The sequence below is a fragment of the Plecotus auritus genome, assembly GCF_963455305.1.
Source record: "Plecotus auritus genome assembly, chromosome: 9".
Classification (NCBI taxonomy): Eukaryota; Metazoa; Chordata; class Mammalia; order Chiroptera; family Vespertilionidae; genus Plecotus; species Plecotus auritus.
The window spans coordinates 44,401,039-44,425,324 of record NC_137783.1 but is presented as its reverse complement, the minus strand read 5'-3'; the positions used below and the strand labels follow the sequence as shown (position 1 = coordinate 44,425,324).

Sequence of the window (24,286 nt, the reverse complement as noted above, 5' to 3'; positions counted from 1 at the left end):
TTGTCCCATACACCGAAAGGTTGTGGGTTCAATTCCCGGTCAGGGCACATACCTGGGTTTCAGGTTGGGATCCCCGGTTGGGGAAAGCAATGGATAGCTATTTCTCTCTCACATCTATGTTTCTCTGCCCCACACCCCCCAAGCATGTCCTCAGGTGAGGATTAAAAAATAATCCTATCTAATAAACGAGTAATATGCAGATTGACCGTACCTCTGCTATACCCACAAGCCACACCCACCAGCCAATCAGGAGCGAGTATGCAAATTAACCCAACCAAGATGGCTGCAGCCATGGAGTGAGCAGGAGGCTTGGGTTTCCCCGATAATGGAGGAAGCCAAGCTTTCCACACACCCTGGCTGGCCTAGGCCTGCACTCCAGGCTACAAAGTTTCAATTATACAAGATAAATAAATCCCAACAAAAATGGCGGCAGCCACGGAGCTGGAGAGAGCAGGAGGCTTGAGTTGCCTCCGGTGATGGAGGAAGCCAAGCTTTCCGCACAACCTGGCCTGCCTAGGCCTCCACTCAAAGCTACAAAGTTTCAATTATAGAAGATAAATAAATGCCAACAGAAATGGCTGCGGCCACAGAGCAAGCAGGGGGCTTGGCTCCGCTCAAGGCTACAAAGTTTCAATTATAGAAGATAAATAAATCCCAGATACCAGGGCCTCCACTTGGGTCACTGGGGGGCGTGACCAGCCTGCAAACCACCACAGGCCCCTTGCCAAGGCCGCCCCACGCCCCAAGGGAACCCCCACCCTGATCCAGGACACCCTTCAGGGCAAACCAGCTGGCCCCCACACGTGCACCAGGCCTCTATCCTATCTAATGAAAGAGTAATATGCAAATTGACCATCACTCCAACACACAAGATGGCTGCCCCTATGTGGTCAAAGATGGCTGCCTCCATGTAGACACAAGATGGCCACCACAAGATGGCCAGCAAGGGAGGGCAGTTGGGAGGGACCAGGCCTGCAAGGGAGGGCAGTTGGGGCGATCAAACCTGCAGGAGAGGGCAGTTAGGGGTGACCAGGCTGGCAGAGGAGGGAAGTTGGGGGTGACCGAGCCTGCAGGGAAGGGCAGTTGTGGGGGACCCAGGCCTGCAGGGGAGAACAGTTGGGGGGGGGGGACCAGGCCTGCAGGGGAGGGTAGTTAGGGGTGACCAGGCCTACAGGGGAGGGCAGTTAGGGGCAATGAGGCTGGCAGGGGAGCAGTTAGGCATCAATCAGGCTGGCAGGGGAGTGGTTAGGGGGTGATCAGGCTGGCAGGCAGAAGCAGTTAGGAGTAATCAGGAAGGCAGGCAGGCGAGCAGTTGGGATCCAGTGGTCCCCAGTTAGGGCATATGCCCAGGTTGCAGGCTTGATCCCCAGTGTAGGGCATGCAGGAGGCAGCCAATCAATGATTCTCTCTCATCATTGATGTTTCTCTCTCTCCCTCTTCTGTCCTCTCTGAAATCAATAAAAATATATTTTTTAAAAAAGAGATGAAGGGAAAGCTAAGAGAAAGAATGATTAATGAGTGGCCAGAGACGTAGGAGGAATATCAGAAGAGAATGCAATAACAAGTCTAAGTGGAGAGAGCATCAGAAAATCGAAAGTATCCAATAGAGTCAGCCACAGCAAGTGGAAAGGATGTAGACTGAAAAGTGCCATTGGACTTAGTTACAGAGCAAGAAAGCTAATGTTTAAAAACAGTTGAGTGCATCATTTGTTAAACTCATATAATTAAGAAGGTATTTCCAGGTGGTGGGCACATGGTGCAATATAACATGGAAACCCTTACCTGAAACCTATATGTTCATGTTGACCAATGCCACCCCAGTAAATTAAAAAAAAAAAAAAAAAAAAGAATGCTTACTTATAACAGGGGACTGAAGTAGCAAAAGATTGGCTAGTAAGAAATAAAGAGAGCTCTAAAAATAAACGTAGTAGAAGGAGCAGCTATTATCCCTAGGACTGAGACACAAAATACCCAAGGAAGAAGCCCCACCAGAGCTGAGAAGCAAATCTTGTTGAAGGTACCAACCATGGCCTCCTAAATGGCTACAGAGAAGTCACTGGGATGCCAATCAGTAGAACTTGCTAGAAAAATGCCCTCAGTGCAGATGAAGGCTGTTCTTAGGGAAATGCCTCCCCGGAGCACTCTGAGACAAAACTGCTTGAGGAAGATGACAGTGAAGCTGCTCGCCACCATGCAGGAGACAGGCCTGGAGAAGCTGCACGCACCGCAGGAGCCAGAAGCTCTCGTAGGGGCCTGTGAACCAGCACACCGGAGTCCTTTACTGACAAAGTGGGCAAAGGAAAAATATTCATGTGCCCCAGAGAAGGTGGAGAAGGCTGAATTTGAAGCTTGTAGGCCATAAATTGATAACTGGCACACTGTCTGTGGTTTGCCTTTTCATTTTCTTAACTGTGTCTTTTGCTGAGCAGTTTTAAGTTTTGATCAAGTCCAATTTATCTTTTTTTTCATGTAAGGTTAATGATTTTTGTGTCCTCTCTTTGTCTAGCTTAAAAAAAAAAAAAAAGGTATTCCCCCCTTGCTCCTCTTCACTAATTTCTCTATCTATTGGTCCAGCAGAGATTCATTGAACATCTCCTCTAGGCCAGGTACTGTGCTAAGCCTCAGGGAGTCATGAGAAGGAGAACAAGGTCCACTTGGACCTGTGGGGCTCACCACCCTTGCCTTCAAGAGAAAGTTACAAAGCACTGACTCGTGCCCCAGTAAAGCCAGGGCTTGACACTTCATTGAAGTTGGTACTGATTGGCTCTACCGAACACATTCAATGATATAAAAGTTAGTGCGTAAGTCCAGAGGTCAGGAAAACTTTACTATCTTGCTCTGAGCTGGCAGGAGGCAAAAGGGAAAGTATGTGTGGCACACTATTGCATCATTTCTGCCTGTTCATAAGTCAGTCACAGAGGAGAATCTGGGTTTTTCCAAGAAAACTAGTTTCATCTGCCCAAAGGCAGAAAAGAGAGAGCAGTTCAATTAAAAGAACATCTCCTCAAAAACTCTCCGAAGTTGATCCTATTTAATATTCACTCTGCAGAGATTCTGTTAGCTTTCCACAATACGTTGTGTTACTGACTAAACTACTGCTCTACTGTTTTTTTGTCTTTTTTTCCCCTCTACCCTGTGTTCTAACTCCTGGTAAAAGTGTGGTGTAGTGTTCAAAGGGTCAGTGAGTCATGGCCTCCTGAAAATTAATGGGAGTCTGGATGGAGACAAGGGAGGGACACTTTCTAACTAATTAGAATTTTCTTACTATGTTTTCATTTAATCATTTAATAAAGAGAGCATCTCATTTTACATAATAGACATGTTTTGCAAAAATACAGTTTAAATCAAAATGTTTTTAAGGCACCATTGTGAGAAACTCAGGCCATCAAAATTTTAAAATAAAACTAAGCATTCTGTGAAATGTGAATAATCATTTCTTAATTTATAATTAGGATTTTGAAATAAACTTTTTTTTTTTAACATATAGATTGGGTATGTAAATGATGCAAATCTCTGCCCACAACCTCAATTAGACTTTAGCTTTTGGGGTCTGGCCTGATGAATTGGAACAAGAGTAGAAAAATAAGCTCCATAGAGCTTTCGCTTGACAGAAATGTCCTCAAGGGACCCTGAGCTCAAGCCTGAACTTTTCCAATGCTTCCATCTCAAGTCCCTGAGGAACTGGGGTGAGTCTAACAAGGAGGGGAGTGGGGGGAGTAAATCCTCCTCCACTGGGGAGGGTGGGAATAACAAGTTATACTTGTTGAGTGCTTGCAAGGAGCCAGGCTCTTTCTCCAACTCCTGCCGTGTGTCAACTCAGTTAATCATCCCAACAACCCATCAAATAGTTATGTCTATCTCTAATGAGAAACCGAGTCAGAGGTTAACAGCAATTTGCCTGCTGTCATACACTTACAAAGTGGTGGAACTGATGCTTAGCTGGTGCCAGCCGTAATATGCCTCAGCTTTGCTTATGGATTAGAAAAATGCAAACGAACACCATTACGACCGGCCACGGGCAGGGCCAGTCGGGTAAAATGGGTGGGTGACTTATAAATGACTTCTGAGATAAGGAATTACTCTGTAAGGAAGGGTGTGTGAGAATCAAAGGTGAATTCCCAGTGTATGTGGTTGGGAAGAGGTCCATGGACAGTTCCTAGCTGTTCCAAACCGAGAACTTGGGCTTTTACTTTCCTCTGTCAGTGCCCCAAAGTCCGCAGGCCAAAGACTTGAGCCACAACCGGCCGCCAGCCACGTGGCCCAGCCCAGGAGCCAGGGGGCGGGTGTGTGGAGGTGGAGCCCGAGGGGCGGGGCTGGGACTCAAGGACGCGCAGGCCGGGCGGAGTGCGCCTGCGCGCGAGGTAGGCAGGGCGGGGGTGCAGGAGACCCGCGAGCGCGAGCCGCGTTAAAGGCGGCTCCGGGCGCCGCTCCCCAGTCCAGTCCCAGCAGTGCGCAGGCGCGGAGGGCTCCCCTTGTCAGTCGGCGCCGCGTGCGGGTTGCTTGCTCTGTGGCTGCGGCAGCGACAGCGACGGCGGCGGCGGCGGTGGCGGCGGCGGCGGCTGGTCTTCGGCATCATGAGCGGCTTCAGTAGCGAGGAGCGCGCCGCGCCCTTCTCCCTCGAGTACCGAGTCTTCTTCAGTGAGTGTGGCGGCCCCGCGATCCCTCCCCGCCCGCCTGTCCATTCATTCCCGGGCCTCGCCTCGCGTTCCGCCTGGGCGCCTGCGGCCCGCGCTCAGCCCCTCGTCCCGGGCGCGGGATGGGCTCCTCCGGCCGGTCCCTGGGGCCTGGGCCGACCCGGTCGTCCCATTTCACAGGTCCGGCCCGCGGGCGGGATGGCATGTGCTCGGTTGGACCCGAACCTGGGCCAGGCTAGTTTTGCAGGTGTTCGGCAGTGTGTGATGGGAAAAGGAAACCTCTGAGTCACCCTAGAAAGGTGCCTGGAGGTAAACTAATCCCTTTCTTTAAGAGGATTGTTCAATTTGGAAGAAAAGAAGGAGGGGGTGCGGGGGAGATTCCCTAGGACCTTCATTCCTTCACTATAGCTCTGACTTTGGGCACTAAGCGGGTTAAGTGCCGCCCCTTGTTCTACAAACGGGGAGACTGAGGCCCAGACCCATCCCTCGAGAGGGGGGGTTTGCTGGCAGCGCTCCTGCCTCTCTGCCGCGTGTTTTCCCATAGCACTGATGCTGGGAACCGGCCTGTGAAACAGAAAGCCATTCCCTTCCAGGTGACGTCAATCTGGCAAGCGGAGTTAGAAAGTGCCGAGTTTTGACCCTTGTGCAGGGACTGGGCGTCTGAGGGCCCCCCGGAGCCCGCACCGAGCGGAGCAGGCTGCAGGCTGGCGGAGCACCGCTCTCCGGGGCGCACCACCTTTTGCCTTGTAGGTGGAGGAAAGCCACCTCGGCTTTATAGTTACTCTCTACCACCCCCCCCCCCCGCCCCAAGCTATTAGGAGTAGGTGATTGGAGGCGTTCAAAAATGTGTCACCAGAGGCATTTCTGTTTTAACTTCTTTACAGTTTTATTTGGAAGGAAATGGGCAGGTGCACTAATTTCTGTGAGTTTTCCAGTGTGTGAAGGGCAGGAAAGAGTGGGTTTAAAGGGAACAAATGGGAATACGGAAAGAAAGAACAAAGCTCCTATCAAAACGTAGGCCAGGGTGGGAGGAAAAGGTAGGTGAACTCTCAAGTGTACACATCTAGTTGAATATTAGACTACCGTGTAAAATTCAGGACGGCTGCGACTCTCCACTTTTTTAAATGTTGGAAAAAGCTGCAAGGGCAGTGCAGGAACTTTCGGCAAGTCACTGAACTATTTTTCCGGAGTTACTGTTGGCGCAGGAATTCCTCAATAGGAGGGTTTTAGAGGGGTGACTGGTTTGAAGGACTGGTGCTGGTTTGGGTGATATTCAAGCTATATTTGCAGAACAAACACAGTTTTTAGATTGCGTATTAGTAGCAAATATTTGATAGCCATTCTGGAAGACCAAAGCCACTCCTTGACTTTGGCACTGGCTAAAGTAACTTTTTACCACATGGAACTCTCTGGAACTTAAGAATACCAATAATTAGATCCAATTATATCATTATATAATTTTAAGTGTTTTTTTTAATCATAGATTTCTTAGACTTCTTCCTTAATAGGATTTTTTTTTTTTATCCTCTGTAATGTTACATTTGCCAATCTCTTTAAAACTGAAAGTGTCGACAGCAGTCACAGATGACTTGATGGGATTGGGAGTGGTCACTGTTGGTTTCTAAACCTGAAGGGATGCCATGTGGACTGACTCTTAAGTTTCCTGGAGAAAAATAGGGAAGTTTTTAAATTACTTTTTGGATATGGTAGTTTGATCTCCAGAATATAGAAATTACCTGTGAAAGTGTTGTTGCAACTTGATTATCCTAAAGAAAAATCATAATCTCAGCTGGCTCTGTCTTCCTGGAACATTATTTAAGGCATCATGGTTTATAATTCAGCAAACTGATCCCCTCCCTTCTCTTTGAGCCCAAGTATAAGGCAGTCCCTGTCCTTATTATAGAGGTTAGTTAGTACCTCTTAGATGCCTAAGGAATGCAGAGGATGAAAACCCAATCTTGGAGGAGAGTCAGCAAGGTGGAGTATACAACCAGTTTTTTTTGTGGGAATAAAATCTTGGTGTAAAAATGTGTACTGTACCATTCTGGTGAGTGGTGCTGACAGTAGGGGAGGCTATGCATGTGTGGGAGCAGGGGGTATATGGGAAATCTCTGTACCTTCTCAATTTTATTGTAAATCTAAAACTGCTCTTAAAAATTAAGTTTCGTTAAAAGTGTACTTCATATATCTGGAAATATAATTAACCAAAAAAGTAATAACATTTTCTAATTTATTTTGCAGAAAATGAAAAGGGACAATATATATCTCCATTTCATGATATTCCAATTTATGCAGATAAGGTAAGATGTTCTTATCTTTTGAACCTAGTCTTTTTACTGAGGTTAGATAGTTCCACATATGGATTTTCTTATATCTTAACTAGGGTCCTTAGTGGCTGCCAGCTGCAGGCTGGGACCTCCTCACCCCCACACTCCCCCGCTGCCCGCTGCTGTGGCTGCCACCACCACCACTGCTGCCACAGGCGGCCAGGGCAGGGCTGGCCAGGGGGAGGGGCTGAGGGTGGTTGGCTGGCCGGTTCCACCCCCTGGTCGAACTCCCAGTGGAACTCCTGGTTGAGGGGACAATTTGCATATTAGGCTTTTATTATATAGGATAAGTTCTTAAAATGCCTCATTGTGCTGTGAGTTAAGGAGCATTGACTAAATAAGAAGTCAGTCTTAAATACAGTTTATTCAGTTAAAAAAGCAACTATAACTTGGGGAAGGAGTAGAGGAATAGAAGCCAATGTTTTAAAGCTGCCTTGATTAACAAAAAAATCACATTGGTCTTTTTTGTATGTGTATTTGGAACTAAAATCTTAGTGCTCCATTAGTGGTTTTAAAATTAAGTAGCCAGCCCAAAATTTGGGCTGTGGAATATTTACTAAATAATAAAAAACAAACTAGATTATTCAGTGAATACAGAAAAATTCAGTACTTTTAATGGATTGGTAGAGTTAAGATCTGCAAATAGTGTTAATAAAGGTTAAGTCCACAGACTTCTGAAAAGAGGTGCCTGTTCCTGTATATACAGTGAGCCAAAGAGATCTAACTGTAGCACAGATTGGTAGGCTTACCACAAAATGGTAAGAATCTTTACTTCCCTAGGAAAAAAAAGTCTACAACTACATATTCCAAAATATTCATGATCCTTGGGAGGTAAACTTAATTGCTAGTGATTCTTTTCATTTTTACTTTCATTTTGCCTTTTTATATTTCCTAACCTTTCTATAAAGATCATGCATTATTTGTACAAATTTAAATAGTCATTTAAAAAGAAGAAAACACAGCTTTTTTAGCCTTTTTCCTAGTAGAAATTTGTACTGAATTTAGGAACTGACACAAAAACAAATGTTTGATTCTTTTCTCTACCTTTAAAACATTTTTTATTTTCATTTAATCAAGAAGCTTGATGCACAGTGAGTGCAAATCTTTTGGAGTTGTAAACGCTACATAGGTTATTGATCTTCTTTGGCTAGATGTCTGAACATAAACATGTGAACTTCATATTCCAGTGCACATCTAGAATATTAGTAAAGATGAAATTTTATCCTTGGGTGTGCTGTCTCACTATTTGTCTGTGCTTGTTTATCAGAGAGAAACAGACAGATTCATTTTACTACTACCAGGAAGTTAGCTGCAGGTTGGTATTGACACTTGGACGTTGGCAGAAAATCCAACCTGTGTGTTGCTTCCAAGGAGCCTACCTGAGCTGGGGTTCCAACGGGAGGCCATGGAACAAACAGCCCAGGCCAGTGATGTTACAGGAGGGACCTCTAATTGGCATGTGTTCTCCTGAGGGATTCTCAGAGTGTATTTACTCAGAGACTCTACTTTGTTACATCTGATTTCCTGGGAGTTGATGTGGACTGCAGGATCCTTCCTTCCTCTTCAATGGGCATCATTTGAATGTTTTTTGTATAATTAGTATGTATAGCAAAGTACTTTACAGTAACATCTTATACCATTTTGAGTAATGAAGAGGTAAAAAATGATTACCCTAAGTTTATTGATGGTACCTTGGCATACAGATGTACTAAGGAAGGAAAACATTTTCTTGACATATAGCTGTGTTGTGTTTTTTATTTTTATTTTATTTTTATTGATTTGAGAGAGGAAGGGAGAGGGAGAAAGAGATAGAAACATCAATGATGGGAATCACTTATTGGCTGTCTCCTGCACGCCCCTACTGGGAATAAAACCATGACCTCCTGGTTCATAGATCGACGCTCAACTACTGAGCCACACTAGCCAGGCTGTGTTGTGGTTTTTTAAAACAATGTTCCTGTCTTAGTCCATTTGGGCTGCTATAACAAAGTACCACAGAATGGGTAGCTTATAAACAGCAGACATGTATTGCTCACAGTTCTGGGGGCTGCAAGTCTGAGATCAGGGTGCCAGCTGATCCATGTTTCTCCCTCTCTTTTCCTTTCTCTCTAAATCAATAAGAACATATTTTTTAAAAATACTTTGCTCTTGTACCACCCAAAGGTGGCTCAAAAGCACAAGCTCTTGCAACAACTCTATTTCGCTAGTGGTCCATTTCTCAGTGAACTTCAGTACTTCAGATTCCTGCCTGAGAAACAGGAAAGCGTTCTTTTGTTTAGTTTTTAAGGAAATTCACTGTGTACAAAACAAGTAAGGGTGTGGTACACATAAATTATTTTAGATTATAGCCTAAGTAAAATAACAGATTGACTCAATTGGTTACAGAAGAGTGTGATTTTAAAAATATTTCAGCCCTAATTGGCCTGCGGACTGAAGGGTCACAGGTTTGATTCTGGTCAAGGGCATGTAACTCGGTTGCAGGCTGGATTCTGGCCCTCTGGGTGCTTGCCAGAGGCAACCAGTTGATGTGTCTCTCTCACATTGATGTTTCTCTGTCTCCCCCTCCCTCCCACTCTCTCTAAAAATCAATGGGAAAAATATTCTTGGATGAGGATTAACAACAATAACAAAAATTCCAATGTAATTAAATTTACATTTTTGTATGTGGGTGGCCATAGGCCTTATCCCTAACATGATCATCCATTAGGCAGATGACAATGAGAGAAGGTACCTTTAACATAATGCAGTCATTTCTACTAAGGAAAATGCCCAAAGGATTATACTACTCCAAGTATAATTCTCTGAAATTGCATTTTGCTATAAATGTGCATTTATATAACAATATTAAATTACTAGTGGCCCAGTGCATGAAATTCGTACACATTAAAGGGGGATTAATTAGAGGAAATAATTTAATATTGCTATTTGCCCTTTCTCTGTAATAGAAGTGTCAGAGATGAAAGAAAATTAGTGAAATGTATACGAAAACCTTCCTCCTGTCAGAGTCTGGGGCGCACAACGGGACCCAGAGTCAAGTCCCCGCCCACCCACATGCGCCTCAAAATCGTGTGAGACCCAGACCCGGCCAGGGTCCCCCCATCATTGGTATAGATCCAGACCTGGCTAGTCCCACCCTTGTCAAGCCCTGCCGGGCAGGGACCGTAGCCTTAGGTCCCCTGGCCCGGCGCCAGGACAGGGGGCATGGCCTGAGGTCCCCCAGCCCAGACTGAGGTGGGGAGGCGTGCCTTGAGGTCCCCCGTCAAGCCCCGACAGGTGTGGGACATGGCCTGAGATCCCCTGTGAAGCCCCGCTGGGTGGGGGGCATGGCCTGAAGTCCCCTGTCAAGCCTCGCCAGGCGGGGTGACGCAGCCTCAGGTCCCCTGGCCTGGCACTGGGAGGAGGACACAGCCTCAGGTCCCCCGTCAAGCCCCACCGGCAGTGGGTGCAGCCTCAGGTCCCCTGGCCCGGTGCTGGGGCGGGGGGTGCGGCCTGAGGTCCCCAGTCAAGCCCCACCTGGTGGGGGGCGTGGCCTGAGGTCCCCAGGCCTGGCACTGGGGCGGGGGGAACAGTCTGAGGTCCCCTAGCCCAGCACCAGGACGGGAAGTGCACCTGTCAAGCCCCGCTGGGCAGGGGACATGGCCTGAGGTCCCCCAGCCTGATGCCAGGGTGGGGGTGTGTGGCCTGAGGTCCCCTGTCAAGCCCCGCTGGGCAGGGGACATGGCCTGAGGTCCCCCAGCCTGATGCCAGGGTGGGGGTGTGTGGCCTGAGGTCCCCTGTCAAGCCCTGCTGGTTGGGGGAGTAGCCTCAGGTCCCTGCTGATTGCTCATTAAGGCTCATTATGGGAACTTGGCTTCACCTGTGGGTGCAGCCATCTTTGTGATGGAGTGATGGTCAATTAGCATATTTCCTCTTTATTAGATAGGATTATCTGGGATCACCAGCTAGAACTCATAAGCAATAGTCGGGCATTCAGGCTCAGAACCTGTGGTCTTAACCACTGATCTATACTACTTCCCATGAGGCATGTTATGTGGGTGGATTTTACTTAGTGCCTTTTTGTATTTTCCGAATTTTCTATAGTAAACATCTCTAGATAATGCAGGAAAGAAAGACTTGCTTAACTAAATTTTTTTTTGTTTTAGCTTAGAATGCAAAGGAAATAAGTAAGAGCTTTCTTCCTTTGGGAAGGCTATAAAGTTTTTTTTTTTTTATATTTTATTGATATGTTACAGAGAGGAAGGGAGAGGGATAGAGAGCCAGAAACATCGATGAGAGAGAAACATCGATCAGCTACCTCCTGCACACCCCCCACTGGGGATGTGCCCACAACCAAGGTACATGCCCCCGACCGGAATCGAACCCGGGACCCTTCAGTCCGCAGGCCGACGCTCTATCCACTGAGCCAAACCGGTTTCGGCAAGGCTATAAAGTTTTGTAGTCCAGGGTCCTTGGTGGCCCTGAGGCCCTGGAATGCCCATTGGTGGCTTTCTGAGGTTCTATGAATTCTCTGAAATTGCATTTTGCTATAAATGTGCATTTTTTTTTCTCAGAAAATGCATATTTATAGTAAATTGTAATTTTCTAGGGTCAGAATTCTCAGTTGTTGAAAATCATAGAAAAGTTTGACAACTGAAAATGCAGACTCTGCTTGATTTTTATAAAGAAAAGAAAGTAAAGTAATTATGGTTAAAATATCTGTTTTTAAAATTTAGTCATTTTAAAGTTCATCTGAGGGGACAAAACAAGAGCTTATTCTTAGTTATGACATCAATTAAGTTTGTTTACTTTCTATAGGTACACATGGCAGTAGTTATAACCAAATATAAGAGTTTATTGGAACTGCTATAAGTAGAAAATCTGTGTAATTGGAAAACAAATGAGTATTACTGAAAGGTATTGGTTTTTAAATTTTAATGGAGTAACTATCTTCCCTGGACTCTCAACACAATCCTATATAATAAAACCTAACATGCTAAGTGTCCGGTCATCTGGTTGTCTGTTCAACCAATCAAAGCGTAATATGCTAATGATATGCTAAGGCCGCTCAACTGCTCGTTATGACGTGCACTGACTACCAGGGGGCAGATGCTCCGACTAGTAGGTTAGCTTGCTGCTGAGGTCTGGCTGATCGGGACTGAGCGAGTCAGGCCACACACGCCCTGGAGCCTTCCCTTGGTCCCTCCCCAGCTGGCCAACCTCCCGAGTCTCTCCCTGGCTCCGATCATGCACTGGTGGGGTCCCTCGGCCTAGCCTGCGCCCTCTCGCAATCTGGGACCCCTCGGGGGATGTCAGGAGCAAGTTTTGGCCTGATCCCGCAGGCCAGGCCGAGGGACCCCACTGGTGCACGAACAAATTCATGCACCGGGCCTCTAATTGGTTGAATAAATGTTTGGTTGGAATAAATCATGTTTCCCTTTGCAGAGTTATAATTCTAATAAATATGGGGCACACAGTGTGAATGTTGGTCATTGTATTTTTTTAATTCAATTTAATTGCTTTAGGTTTTGCCAAATATTTTAATGTTAAAGGTTAACATTCTTTTAAAAAATATGTCTTTATAGATTTCAGAGAGGAAGGGAGAGGGAAAGAGAGATAGAAACATCAATGATGAGAGAGAATCATTGATTAGCTGCCTCCTGCCTGTCCCCTACTTGGGATCAAGTCCGCAACCCAGGCATGTGTCCTTGACCGGAATTGAACCTGGGACCCTTCAATCCACAGGCTGACACTCTATCCAAACCAGCTAGAACTTAAGGTTAACATTTTTTTTTTACATACAAGTAGTGTGAGTAGTTTTCCCTGACTTGTCTTATTTATTTTTTTTTTTTTGGTTAATCCTTACGAAAGGATATTTTCCATTTATTTTCAGAGAATGGAAGGGAGGGGGAGAGAGAGAAACATTGATGTGAGAGATACACATTGATTGGTTGCCTCCTGCATGCACCCCGACTGGGAGTGGGGAGGAATCGAACTCAAGACCCTTTGGTGTGCAGTCTGATGCTCTAACCATTGAAAAACACTGGCCAGGGCAAGTACAACTTTTTTAGATTCCACATATAAATGAGCTTATACCTTATTTGTCTTTCTGTATCTGGCTTATTTCACTGAGCATAATGACCTCCAGGTTCATTCATATTGTTATAAATTGTAGGAATTCCTCTTTTTAGGCTGAATAATAGTCCATTGTGTATATATCCATTCAAGTATTTACAGACACTTAGGTTGTTTCTATGTCTTGGCTATTGTGAATAATGTTACAATTAACGGGAGTTCAAATATCTCTTGGAGATCCTGATTTTATTTCCTTTATATTTACCCATCAGTGGGATTGCTGGGTTGTATGGTAGTTCTATTTTAGCGTTTTTAAGAAGCCTCCATACTGTCTTCCAAACTTTTCCAATTTACAATCCCACTGACAGTACATAAGGCGGAACCCATTTACTTTTAGCAACTTAGAGTATATCCTATAATCACAAAACCGACTTCCAAGCCAAAATTTAAAACTAAGGGTTAAGAGCCATTTTCACTGGGTGAGCATTTTTAATAAGATTAAGTATTATTGGAAATGATGAAATGTGCTGAACCTTTTAGCACCTTTATGGGAGTAGAGCATTTTCTTATCAACTACACAAGCTCTTCTGGTAGGGATTTTATGCCCAAAAGTACTCTAGGAGTTTTTTAAAAAGGCAAGATGACTTTGTTTTTTATTAGCCTCTTGCTGTATATCTAATAAATTTATAAGATATAATAAATTTATAAATTTATAATAAAATTAATAAGATAAATTTAGAAGAAAATTCTACCACCACTGTTTCCCAAATTTTATTGCAAAACAAAAATAAAAGAAAGGGTGGTAGAATCGTGATTTTTTTATTTCTTCCTAAATCTTATATTTACTTAATTGCTGAAGTTATCTAGAGAAACCCATGATGGATCAAATAGAAAATGCTAATTTTCTAGGATAGGATAGAGGCCTGGTGCATGGGTGGGGGCCAGCTGGTTTGCCCTGAAGGGTGTCCCGGATCAGGGTGGGGGTTCCCCGGATCAGGGTGGGGGCGTGGGGCAGCCTGAGCGAGGGGCCTGTGGTGGTTTGCAGGCTGGCCACGCCCCCCAGCGACCCAAGCGGAGGCCCTGGTATCTGGGATTTATTTCTCTTCTATAATTGAAACTTTGTAGCCTGGAACGGAGCCAAGCCTTCTGCTCGCTCAGTGGCGGCAGTCATTTCTGTTGGGATTTATTTATCTTCTATTATTGAAACTTTGTAGCCTTAAGCAGAGGCTAAGGCAGGCCAGGGCTGCAGAAACTTGGCTTCCTCCATCGCCAGGGGCAACCCTAGCCTTCTGCTCTCTCCAGCTCCATGGCTGCCGCCATTTTTATTGGGATTTACTTATCTTCTATAATTGAAACTTTGTAGCATTGAGTGGAGGCCTGGGCCGGTCAGGGTGTGCGGAAAGCTTGGCTTTCTCCATCACCGGGGAAACCCAAGCCTCCCTCCTGCTCTCTCCATGGCCGCAGCCATCTTGGTTAGGGTTAATTTGCATACTCGCTCCTGATTGGATGATGGGCGTGGCTTGTGGGTGTAGCGGATGTAAGGTCAATTTGCATATTACTCTTTTATTAGATAGGGTGTGTGTGTGTGTGTGTGTGTATCTATATATATATAAAAGCCCAGTGACCGGAATGACTGGAACAACCAGATTGACTGGTGGCTATGATGCGCACTGTGGCAGCCAACCTGTCTGGTCTGGGCCCCGATCAGCGGCCCCTCCTTGCCAGCCTGGCCCCCGATCAGCCCCCAACACCCTGATCAGGGGCGGGGCCGGCCAGCCAACTGCCCACGGCCCCTTTCTCTGGCCAGCCCTACCCCTTATCAGCCCCTAACACCCCGATCGAGGGCTGGGCCAGCCAGCCAACTGCTTGCATCCTCTCCCCCTGACTGTCCCCACCCCTGATCAGCCCCCAACACCCCGATTGGGGGTGGGGCCAGCCGGCCACCCTCCCATGGCCCCTCCTCCTCGCTGGCTGGGCCCAATGGGCCCCCATTGGGGTGGGCCGCCCGGACCTCACCCGTGCACGAATTCGTGCACTGGGCCTCTAGTATATATATAAAGTATGACAACATGGCTGAACCTTGGAGGCATTATGCTAAGTGGAATAAATCAGAAAGACACATACTGCCATGGCATCACTTATATATGAAAAAGAAGTCAAAGTCATAGAAAGAATGATGGTTATCAGTGGATGGAGGATGGGGGAAATAAGGAAAGGTTGGTAAAGGGTACATACTTTGAGCTATAAGATTAATGGAAAACATGGTGACTATAGTTGATAATACTGTATTGTATAATTGAAATTTGCTGAGAGAATAGAACTTAAATAATCTCTCCCTCCAAAAAATAAAAAATAAAAGATAAATATGTGAGGTGATGGATGTATATAGGTATGTCAGATCATCACCATGTATACTTTAAATATCTTATAACTTTATCAGTTATACCTCCATAAAGCTGGAAAAAAAGATAAAGGTCACATTTCTTCTATCCATTAAAAAATTTTTTTAAATCACTTTTATTATTGGAATGGTATAATCTAGACTTGTTAAGTTTCTGATCTCCTTAGAATCTGGACATTTTTTTTAACGTTAACATTATTGTCTTATTGATGAAATGATTGCTATATTTCTAACTTTGGGAAATCAGAGCTAATGCTATAGTTTGCCTTTTCCTGACCTCCTATAGGCTGGTCAAAATCCCCCCACTAAGGATATTATTATTAACCTCTGTCTCCCTTTCCCTGTAACTATAAAGGATCTGAGAGCTTAGATGCCAGAGCAGGGATTTAAAATTCAAAGCACAGAAGTGGAGAACAGAGTTCTGAGAAGTCCTGACAATGGGCATAAGAAAACCATAAATTCATGATGAGCTAAGTAATAGTTGAAACCAGTTAGAATTAAAGAAAAAAAGCATGAATTTCTGGGTGGTATTAAATTTTCTAAAAACTTGTCTTGGTATTTTTAAGTACATAAACATTGGAAATATTAAAATCCATAATTTCCCCCCAATTTTTAACTTATAAAGTACATAAAACATAAAATTTGTCATTTTAACCACTTAAAGTATCCAGCTCAGTGGTATTAAGTTCATTCATATTGTTGTGCAACCTGGTCAGTGTTGCTCAGTGGTTGAGTGTCCATCTATGAACCAGGAGGTCACGATTCAATTCTTGGTCAGAGTACATGCCCGGGTTGCGGGCTTCATCCCCAGTGAGGGGCTTGCAGGAGGCAGCCAATCAATGATTCTCACTCTCATCATCGATGTTTATCTCTCTCTCTTATTTTCTGAAAGCAATAAAAAAATATATATTGTTGTGCAACCACCACCACCCTTCATCTCCAGAGCTCTGGTAAAACTGAAACACTATACCCATTAAACAATAACTTCCCATTCTCCCTGTCCAGCCCCTATCTCTTGAATTATTTCATGTAAGTGGAATCTTATTTCATTCTGTCTGTCTTACTTCATTTTGCATAATGTCTTCAAGGTTCATTCATGTTGTAGCATGTGTCAGCATTTCCTTCCCTTTAAGGCTGAATAATATACCACATTTTGCTTTTCCAGGGACACTTGGGTTGCTTTCATGTTTTAGCTATTGTGAATAGTGCTGCTGTGAACATAGGTGTACAAATATCGCTTCAAGACCCTATTTTCAGTTCTTTTGGGCGTAGACCCAAAAGTGTAATTGCTAGATCATATATGTTACATAAAATTTCCCAGAACCAAGCAACTGGAAAAGAAGCTGACAACTCCATCATTACATTAAGAGTTTAAGAGAACTCACATACGAGGTGCATCTTGGGTGGTGGCAAGATGATATGGGTATCCTTTACCCCTTTCCCTCCTGCCCCCCATACTCTATTATAGCTAAAAGCACTGAGTCTAGGTGCTGGAAAAGGAGTGTGTGTTTGTAATGTGAGCACGGTAGCAAAAGAGCATGATAAGTGGCTTATCTTAGTGCCCTTTGGTATTGATTTTTGTCCATTGTACTGGTACACAGTTTCGATGACAGACATCTTATGCCAGGACATCTCAGATTTCCAGGAATTTCAGGAACATCTATGATATATACAAATACAACATAAAGAAGGCTCAATGTTATTTATTTGACAATGTTTCCCATGTAATTTTAACAAATCAAATAAGCGCAATTAGTTTAATATTTCTCTGTTAAAAGAGAAAAAGCAAATCTTTTAAGGTACTCCAGGGGTCCTTAGGAACATCCCCAAAGCCATTTCCAAATCAAGAAAAAGACTTAAATTTTGCATCAGCTTATTTTTTATATTTAAATTTATGTACTTAATTAAATTTATTCCAGTCTTATTCAGCTTGACCACACAAAATTTCCATTCTCAAGATAACATTTTCATAAACCTTCAACAACTTTTTTTTTTTACAATAGATTTTGTTGTTTTTCTTTCCGATTTTGAAACAACCAGCCTCACTTTAGGACAAAATTACTTTTTTCCCCCTCTTAAAAATACATATTTATACCTTATACTTTTTATTACTGAAAACATTATTTTTCTTTCATAACCTAGAAACATAGGTTTTTATTATATATATATATTTCAGAGAAGAAAGGACAGGGAAAGAGAGAAACATCAATGATGAGAGAAAATCATTGATCTGCTGCCTCCTGCATGCCCTCCACTGGGGATTGAGCCTACAACATGGGCATGTGCCCTGACTGGGAATCGAACCATCACCTCCTGGTTCATAGGTCGATGCCCAACCACTGAGCCATGCAGGCCAGACATAGAAACATGGGTTTTTACTGGCAAATGTATTTCATAATTTTTTGAAACATAGGCTTCCTCAACAAAGCGTAAGAAGTATTTATTAACAGATCCAAATTTATTTTTTAGTTCTACTAAAGATTAATCTTAGATCACCTGAACTTGAAAAACATTTCTATTCTTGTATTTTTGAGAATTTTAGAATACCCCACCCTTATAAGTGCTTGTTTTTTAAACCAATCACATAGTTGTTGTTTTTTAAGCAAATAATACCATCTGGAGGTAGAAAATGCTACACATCTACAAACATATAGACACATGAACATACAAACATGCAAACAGACTTCATGACTAGCATAAAAGAAGTAGGATCTATTCAAAGGATCTTTACTCCCCACCGCCTCTATCAGCCAGTACTCATGCTAGCAAAGTTGTAGATATCTTTTTCTAGTTTCAGTTCTAATTTTCTAATCCTGGCTCCTGCCTCTAGCTGGGTGTCTGTGGCTATCTGAACCACCCCTAAGAGGGGCCAGCCCAAAGCTGTGGCCATGTACTTTCCTTCCTGGCCACAGTGTGTAATGTGTACTTCTTCAAACAAAGGCATAAGAATAGCCAGTGTTTTGGGGGTGTCCTTGTACTCACATGGCAGTCCACAGGAATCTAGTATATGGGCCACCCTTCTCCACATGGAAGTAGTTGGTCAACCAGGGTTTCCCCATGGATGCTTTTTTCCTAAAGGTCCATTTCTTAGGTCTCCTGTCTGGCTCACCACTTGTTACTTAAAATTTCCCAGGGCTGAGAGACTAGAGCATGAGGCTGACAACCCTGTCATTACATTTATTAAGGCACCTAAGATACAAGGTGCATCTTGGGAGGTGGTGAGGTGACTTGGATATCCACTGCACCTTCCATCCCCCAGAGTCTGTGTTTTATAGTTAAACTAGAGGCCCGTTGCACGAAGATTCAAGCAATAGGCCTTCCTTCCCCTGGCTGCCGGCACCAGTTTTCCTCTGGCACCCAGGAACCAGGCCTTCGCTCTGGCTGCCACCTTCTGTCTTCGCTCCGGCTGGAGCCTTCAGTCTTCCCTCCAGCCGGAGCAGCACTCCTGTAGTTCCCTTCCCCCCCCCCCACCCTCCCCCTCGTAGCAGGCGTCCCGCCTTGCCTGGCCGCTCCACGCCTGCATGCGTGTTGCCCAGAGGCCCTGAGCGGCTGGGGGGGGCGGGGCTGCCACCATCTTTGTAGGGCTAATTTGCATACTCCTGATTGGTGTGGGTGTCATGAAGTGATGGTCAATTTGCATATTTCTCTTTTATTAGTGTAGAAGCACTGAGTCTAGGTGCTGGGAAAGAAATGTGTGTTTCAATTCACCATAGCCAAGATTTGGAAACAGCCTAAATGCCCATCAGCAGATGAGTGGATTAGAAAACTATGGTACATCTACACAATGGAATACTACACTGCTATAAAAAAGAAGCAATTCTTACCATTTGCAGCAGCATGGATGGAACTGGAGAGCATTATGCTAAGTGAAATAAGCCAGGCAATGAAAGAAAAATACCACATGATCTCACTCATTTATGGAAAATAAAGAACACTATAACCAGATGAACCAAAAGAGAGGCAGTAAAGCATCGAAGAGACGGTCGAATTACAGCGGGAAGGCTGGGGAGGTGGGGGAAAGAGATCAACTGAAGGACTTGTATGTATGCATATAAGCACAACCAATGGACACAAGACACTGTGGGGGTGGGATGAGGGCATGTGACGGGGGGGGGGGGTAGGGGAGACTGGGGGAAAGTAAATGGGGGGTAAAAAGGAGATATGTGTAATACTTTAAACAATAAAAAAAAGACTTAAAAAAAAAAGAAATATCACTACATGTGCCAAGAAAGAAAGAAAGAAAGAAAAGAAAGAAAGAAAGAAAGAGAAAGAAAGAAAGAAAGAAAGAAAGAAAGAAAGAAAGAAAGAAAGAAAGAAAGAAAGAAAGAAAGAGAGAAAGAAATGTGTGTTTAATGTAAGGGAAGGGGGACCTCCAGGTGCCCAGATGTCTTGGTGTCAGAGCTGGTTAAGAGACAGATAAGGTCATGGGTGTCTCACTACAGAGTTTTTGTGTACATTCCCAAATGGGGTTGGGGGACAGAAGTCGATATGTCAGATTAGCTTCAAGACAGAGTCAGCTCTGTTCACAGTGCACAATATAGCATTCTATTTTTAATTTTTTGAGGTACCGCCACTGTTTTCCACCAGAGGCTGTGCCATTTTACTTTCCTACCAACAGTGCACAAGAGTTCCAATGAGAATGCATGTTTTAACAATAAACTTTTTCTAGCAATGGAATAACCGGTTGAACACTTTTCCTTAATGATAATAAAAACTACACATTCATTGCTTTGCTTTTTTTAAAAAAAAATACGGCAATCATTGCAGCATCTACATACGCTTGAACATGTGCTAAACATTCATCTAACAGGATAGTCTCTCATCTCGGTTTGTGGACCCCAAGCTCTAGCTTGAAGCCTCCGAGCCAGAAGGACCTGGTTTGGAGATCCAACTCTTAGGGAGTTAAAAACTTACTCTGTTCACTGGTAGTTTTCAGCGCCTAGAAAAATGTCACTTAATGGTGGTGCTCAGTAAATGTTTGTTAAAAAATGAATCAATTGGGTATGTGGTTCCTTGCAGGATACTCCTCGCTATTTTTAGCCCAGCTAATGTGGTTTTGTTTGTTTTTGTTTCTATTAGTTACGCAGGTTTGTAATAGTAGGTAATGTGGTTTTGAAATCTATATGTATTTGTCATTTAATTCCATCAAAGTGTTTGATGTAGTTTCCAAACTTTGAATTAGTGATTTCAGCTCTATTGCTAGTTTGTTTTCTCGAGGCAATATATTCATTCTGTATATTTTCTTAAAAAAAAAAAAAAAAAATTAACTGATCTCCTAGGTTTTCTCATCTCAGAGTAACAGCTCCATCTTGTGAGCATTTAGGCTATTGCAGTGAAAACTTTAAAAGCCCTTTGTTTTAGTATCATAGATTTACAGATCCTACATTTTAAGATACCAGAGTAGTGGTACTAGATAGATCTTGAAAACTACCTATCTCCATTCTCTGTAGTTTTTATGTTGTTAGCAAGTAGGCATCAGGATGTCTAGAACAAAACCCAAGGAATGTTTTTATCGCCCCTGGTTTGACCAAGATTTACACTCTTGAATATAAATCTGTGTAGCTTTTCTGCTTCGTTAAAAGTAGCAGCAAGGTGCCTGACCGGTTTGGCTCAGTGGATAGAGCGTCGGCCTGCGGACTGAGGGGTCCCAGGTTCGATTCCGGTCAAGGGCATGTACATGGGTTGCGGGCACATCCCCAGTTGGGGGCGTGCAGGAGGCAGCTGATCGATGTCTCTCTCTCATCGATGTTTCTGGCTCTGTGTCCCTCTCTCTTCCTCTCTGTAAAAATCAATAAAATATATTAAAAAAAAAAAAAGTAGCAGCAAGGTAATTATTGGCTTGAAACCTTTGATTTATTCTCTTGTAGCTCATCAGTCCCTGTTTTTTGTTTGTTTGTATGTTTTTAATTTAATTTATGGGGGTGACATTGGTTAATAAAATTATATGGGCTTCAGGTGTATAATTCTATAAGTCCCTTTTTTTATGCAAAGTAGCAAAGATGTAATTCTAAGAAATTGTGTGACTAAATTATTTTTATTTTAAATCAACTTTAAAAATACATTTTATAATAGAGTAATTGACTACTTGGCTTCATGTGTGCTTTTTATTGAGACTATCAACTAAAAACTGAATTTAAAGTTTTGTTCCTTAGTAAAAGTAATTTTCTGACTCCTCAAAGCTCATTTTTAATTAGAGATCCTATGTCAAGTTGGTATGTGACTTAGGTGTGCAAAATGAGATGACTGATTTTCTTTTATTGTGTTTCTAAATAATAAGCACTTGGGAATTTTTTAAATGTATCATTCATTTTAAAGTAATCAATATTAAGGCTGAAAACTAATTACACTTAGAAATGCTTTTGGTAAAAATATTTTTGGAACATATTATTTTATTTCAGTGTCCTTTTGAGGAGTGCTGATTTTTAAAAACAGCCAAGTTGGGAGAATAATGTGGGTAATTGAGCTGATTAATTTTGTTTGAGGCTAAAACTAAATGATGACAAAGTAATTAAAGTGATCTGGGATTTGTCTTACAAACTACCTCTGGAATAGGTGATCCAAAACATTTTGAGTAATTTCAGAGTCACAATGGAAATGACTAGGCATTGGAGATGATTGCTTTGAAGATGTACTTCCTCAGTGATACAAGTTCTGTTATGTTTAGAAACTACTTCCCTTCTTTATAGAAACATTCTTTCCACACACACCCCAACTATTTTATTATGAAAAATATACAACATCCAATAAAGTTTGAAAAATTATACAGTGGACAACCATATACCCACCACCTTGATTTAGTAATAGTTTAGCAGAATAGTATTTTGCAAGAATAATATCTTGCAACAATAATATTTTGCTTTGTCTCTTCATCAGTCTGTCTTATTTTTTGATGCATTTTATTGACAGTCCATTGACTTCGAAGATCAGATACAATGAACAGTTTCCCTTTGGAGGAACCAGGGCCTACTTATTGAAGAGAATAAATTAGCTCCTGTGACCATCTGACCTTCTGTTTTTCAGGATGTGTTCAATATGGTAGTTGAAGTACCACGCTGGTCTAATGCAAAAATGGAGGTATGTTTGCCTTTGATAGTCAGATGTAGGATATTAGTTTTGATCTAGCCCTACTGATTTGCTCAAGGGTTAAACAGCTAAAGCCCAAGATTACCTCTTTCTAGTCCCAATCTATTTTCCAGTTGTATTTCCCATTGTCTGCCAGTCATTCCTCTGTGTTCTAACTAAACTCATCTATTTACAATTTACAAATATGCTACAGACTTTCCTTCCCTTACATCTTTGCTTCTGGAGTTCCCAAAGCCTGGAATTATCTTTTTCTCCTCTGTCTTGTTCTTTTTAAGTCCATTATTGACTTCACAGAGTCAACAGGCTTTCCTTGGTCCCCCCAGCCACAAATGATCTTATTGGAATTTCTGTTGCATTTCGTTAATTTCCTTCTGATGACACATAAGATATTTGGCTTTTTGTTAAGGATATTTATCATGTGTTATATGTCACTTAATTAAGCTTTTTAAATGTAACCACACTTAGCATGTAATAGATACTTAAATGCTTCAATAATTTTAAATGCTCTGAAGGAAAGCTGAATTTGGTAATATTTATTTTGCCCTTTTAATAAAAATCTTTTATTTCTCAAATGTTAGGATTTATTCCAGGTAAGTTTAATTTTCTTTTCTGGAATTACTAAATGTTCTTTTCCCCTTCTTGATAGTTCCTGTATACCTCAAATGTTTTCCACTTAAAGGCTGACTATGGAGAAACTTTTATTTCAAATTATAAAAATGTTACAGATAAAATATGTCATTACAGTGGAACTAGTGGGTGTGCATTCCATAATTTCCTCAAATCCTTGTTTGAATAGTATTTCACATCCAAATATGCAATGATTTGAAAATTTTTATTTCAGATTGCTACAAAGGACCCTTTAAACCCAATTAAACAAGATGTGAAAAAAGGGAAACTTCGTTATGTTGCAAATGTGTTCCCTTATAAAGGATATATCTGGAACTATGGTGCCATCCCTCAGGTATGTCTCTGTGCAAATGTACTTTTTAGCTTACAACAAAAATTAACTTACTGCTGTTAGTAAAAAAAATATTTAAACATCTTCAGAAAGTTTTTGCTATAATAGATTTTAAAAACATAAGGGGTAATTAATTTTAATACTTCCTTGAATAACTTTTCAAGATAAACTAAAAGGTAAATATTTACAATGTTTAATTTCACATTTGAAAGTTTGTTTTTTTTTGAAATATTTATCTTTCTATATGGACTAGTTATAAATTATATAAATTCTTTCTTTACAGAATGAGTGGCAAATCTATATTAAGAGAGACAGTGTAGGCTAATGGTGATAAAAGCACTGATTTTTTGCACCAAAAAGACTAGATTCAAATCCCAAGGCTGCCCCTCCCTAAGTTACCTAATTTGTCTCTATTTCTTCCTCCCTGAGACATGAATATCTCCCCCTGAGATATTAATAGCACTTAGCTCATATGGCTATTGTGAGGAATAAAGCACTTAGTTCACATAGCTGCTGACCTTTATGTTTAGAGTCCTGATTCCCTCTTTAAGTCAAGCTCTCTGTGGTAAAGCAAGAATAGTATTTTCCTGAACAGTCAACCCTTTGAAGACAAGAGATATCTGCATTGTTTACAAATTTATCCCCAGTGCAATGTCAGTGTTATGTAGTAGATCCTTATGTAACATTTGAGTGAAGAATCACTAAAATCATGTCTATTATGAGTAATCAACAGATTAAATTCTAGTTTGGTTAGGCTAATGCTGTGGCACTTAGTATTTTTACACAGAATATTCAATTTATTTTTTCCCTTTTGATAAATAGTTTGTTTTTA

General features: G+C 42.4%; 1 protein-coding gene across 2 annotated transcripts in view; it reads left to right on the top strand.

Moving 5' to 3' along the window:
- Nucleotides 1-4,304: 4,304 nt before the first annotated feature.
- Nucleotides 4,305-24,286, top strand: part of PPA1 (inorganic pyrophosphatase 1) — a 33,534-nt gene continuing 13,552 nt past the window's right edge. Inside the window, exons 1-4 of one of the 2 annotated variants that reach the window (XM_080642518.1) lie at nucleotides 4,349-4,638; nucleotides 6,876-6,934; nucleotides 22,434-22,487; nucleotides 23,338-23,457. In XM_080642518.1, coding sequence (XP_080498644.1) covers nucleotides 4,575-4,638; nucleotides 6,876-6,934; nucleotides 22,434-22,487; nucleotides 23,338-23,457 — 297 coding nt within the window. In that variant the 5' untranslated portion in view covers nucleotides 4,349-4,574. Of the gene's footprint in view, nucleotides 4,639-6,875; nucleotides 6,935-22,433; nucleotides 22,488-23,337; nucleotides 23,458-24,286 lie in introns of both variants that reach the window. The other variant, XM_080642519.1, reaches the window with a different exon arrangement.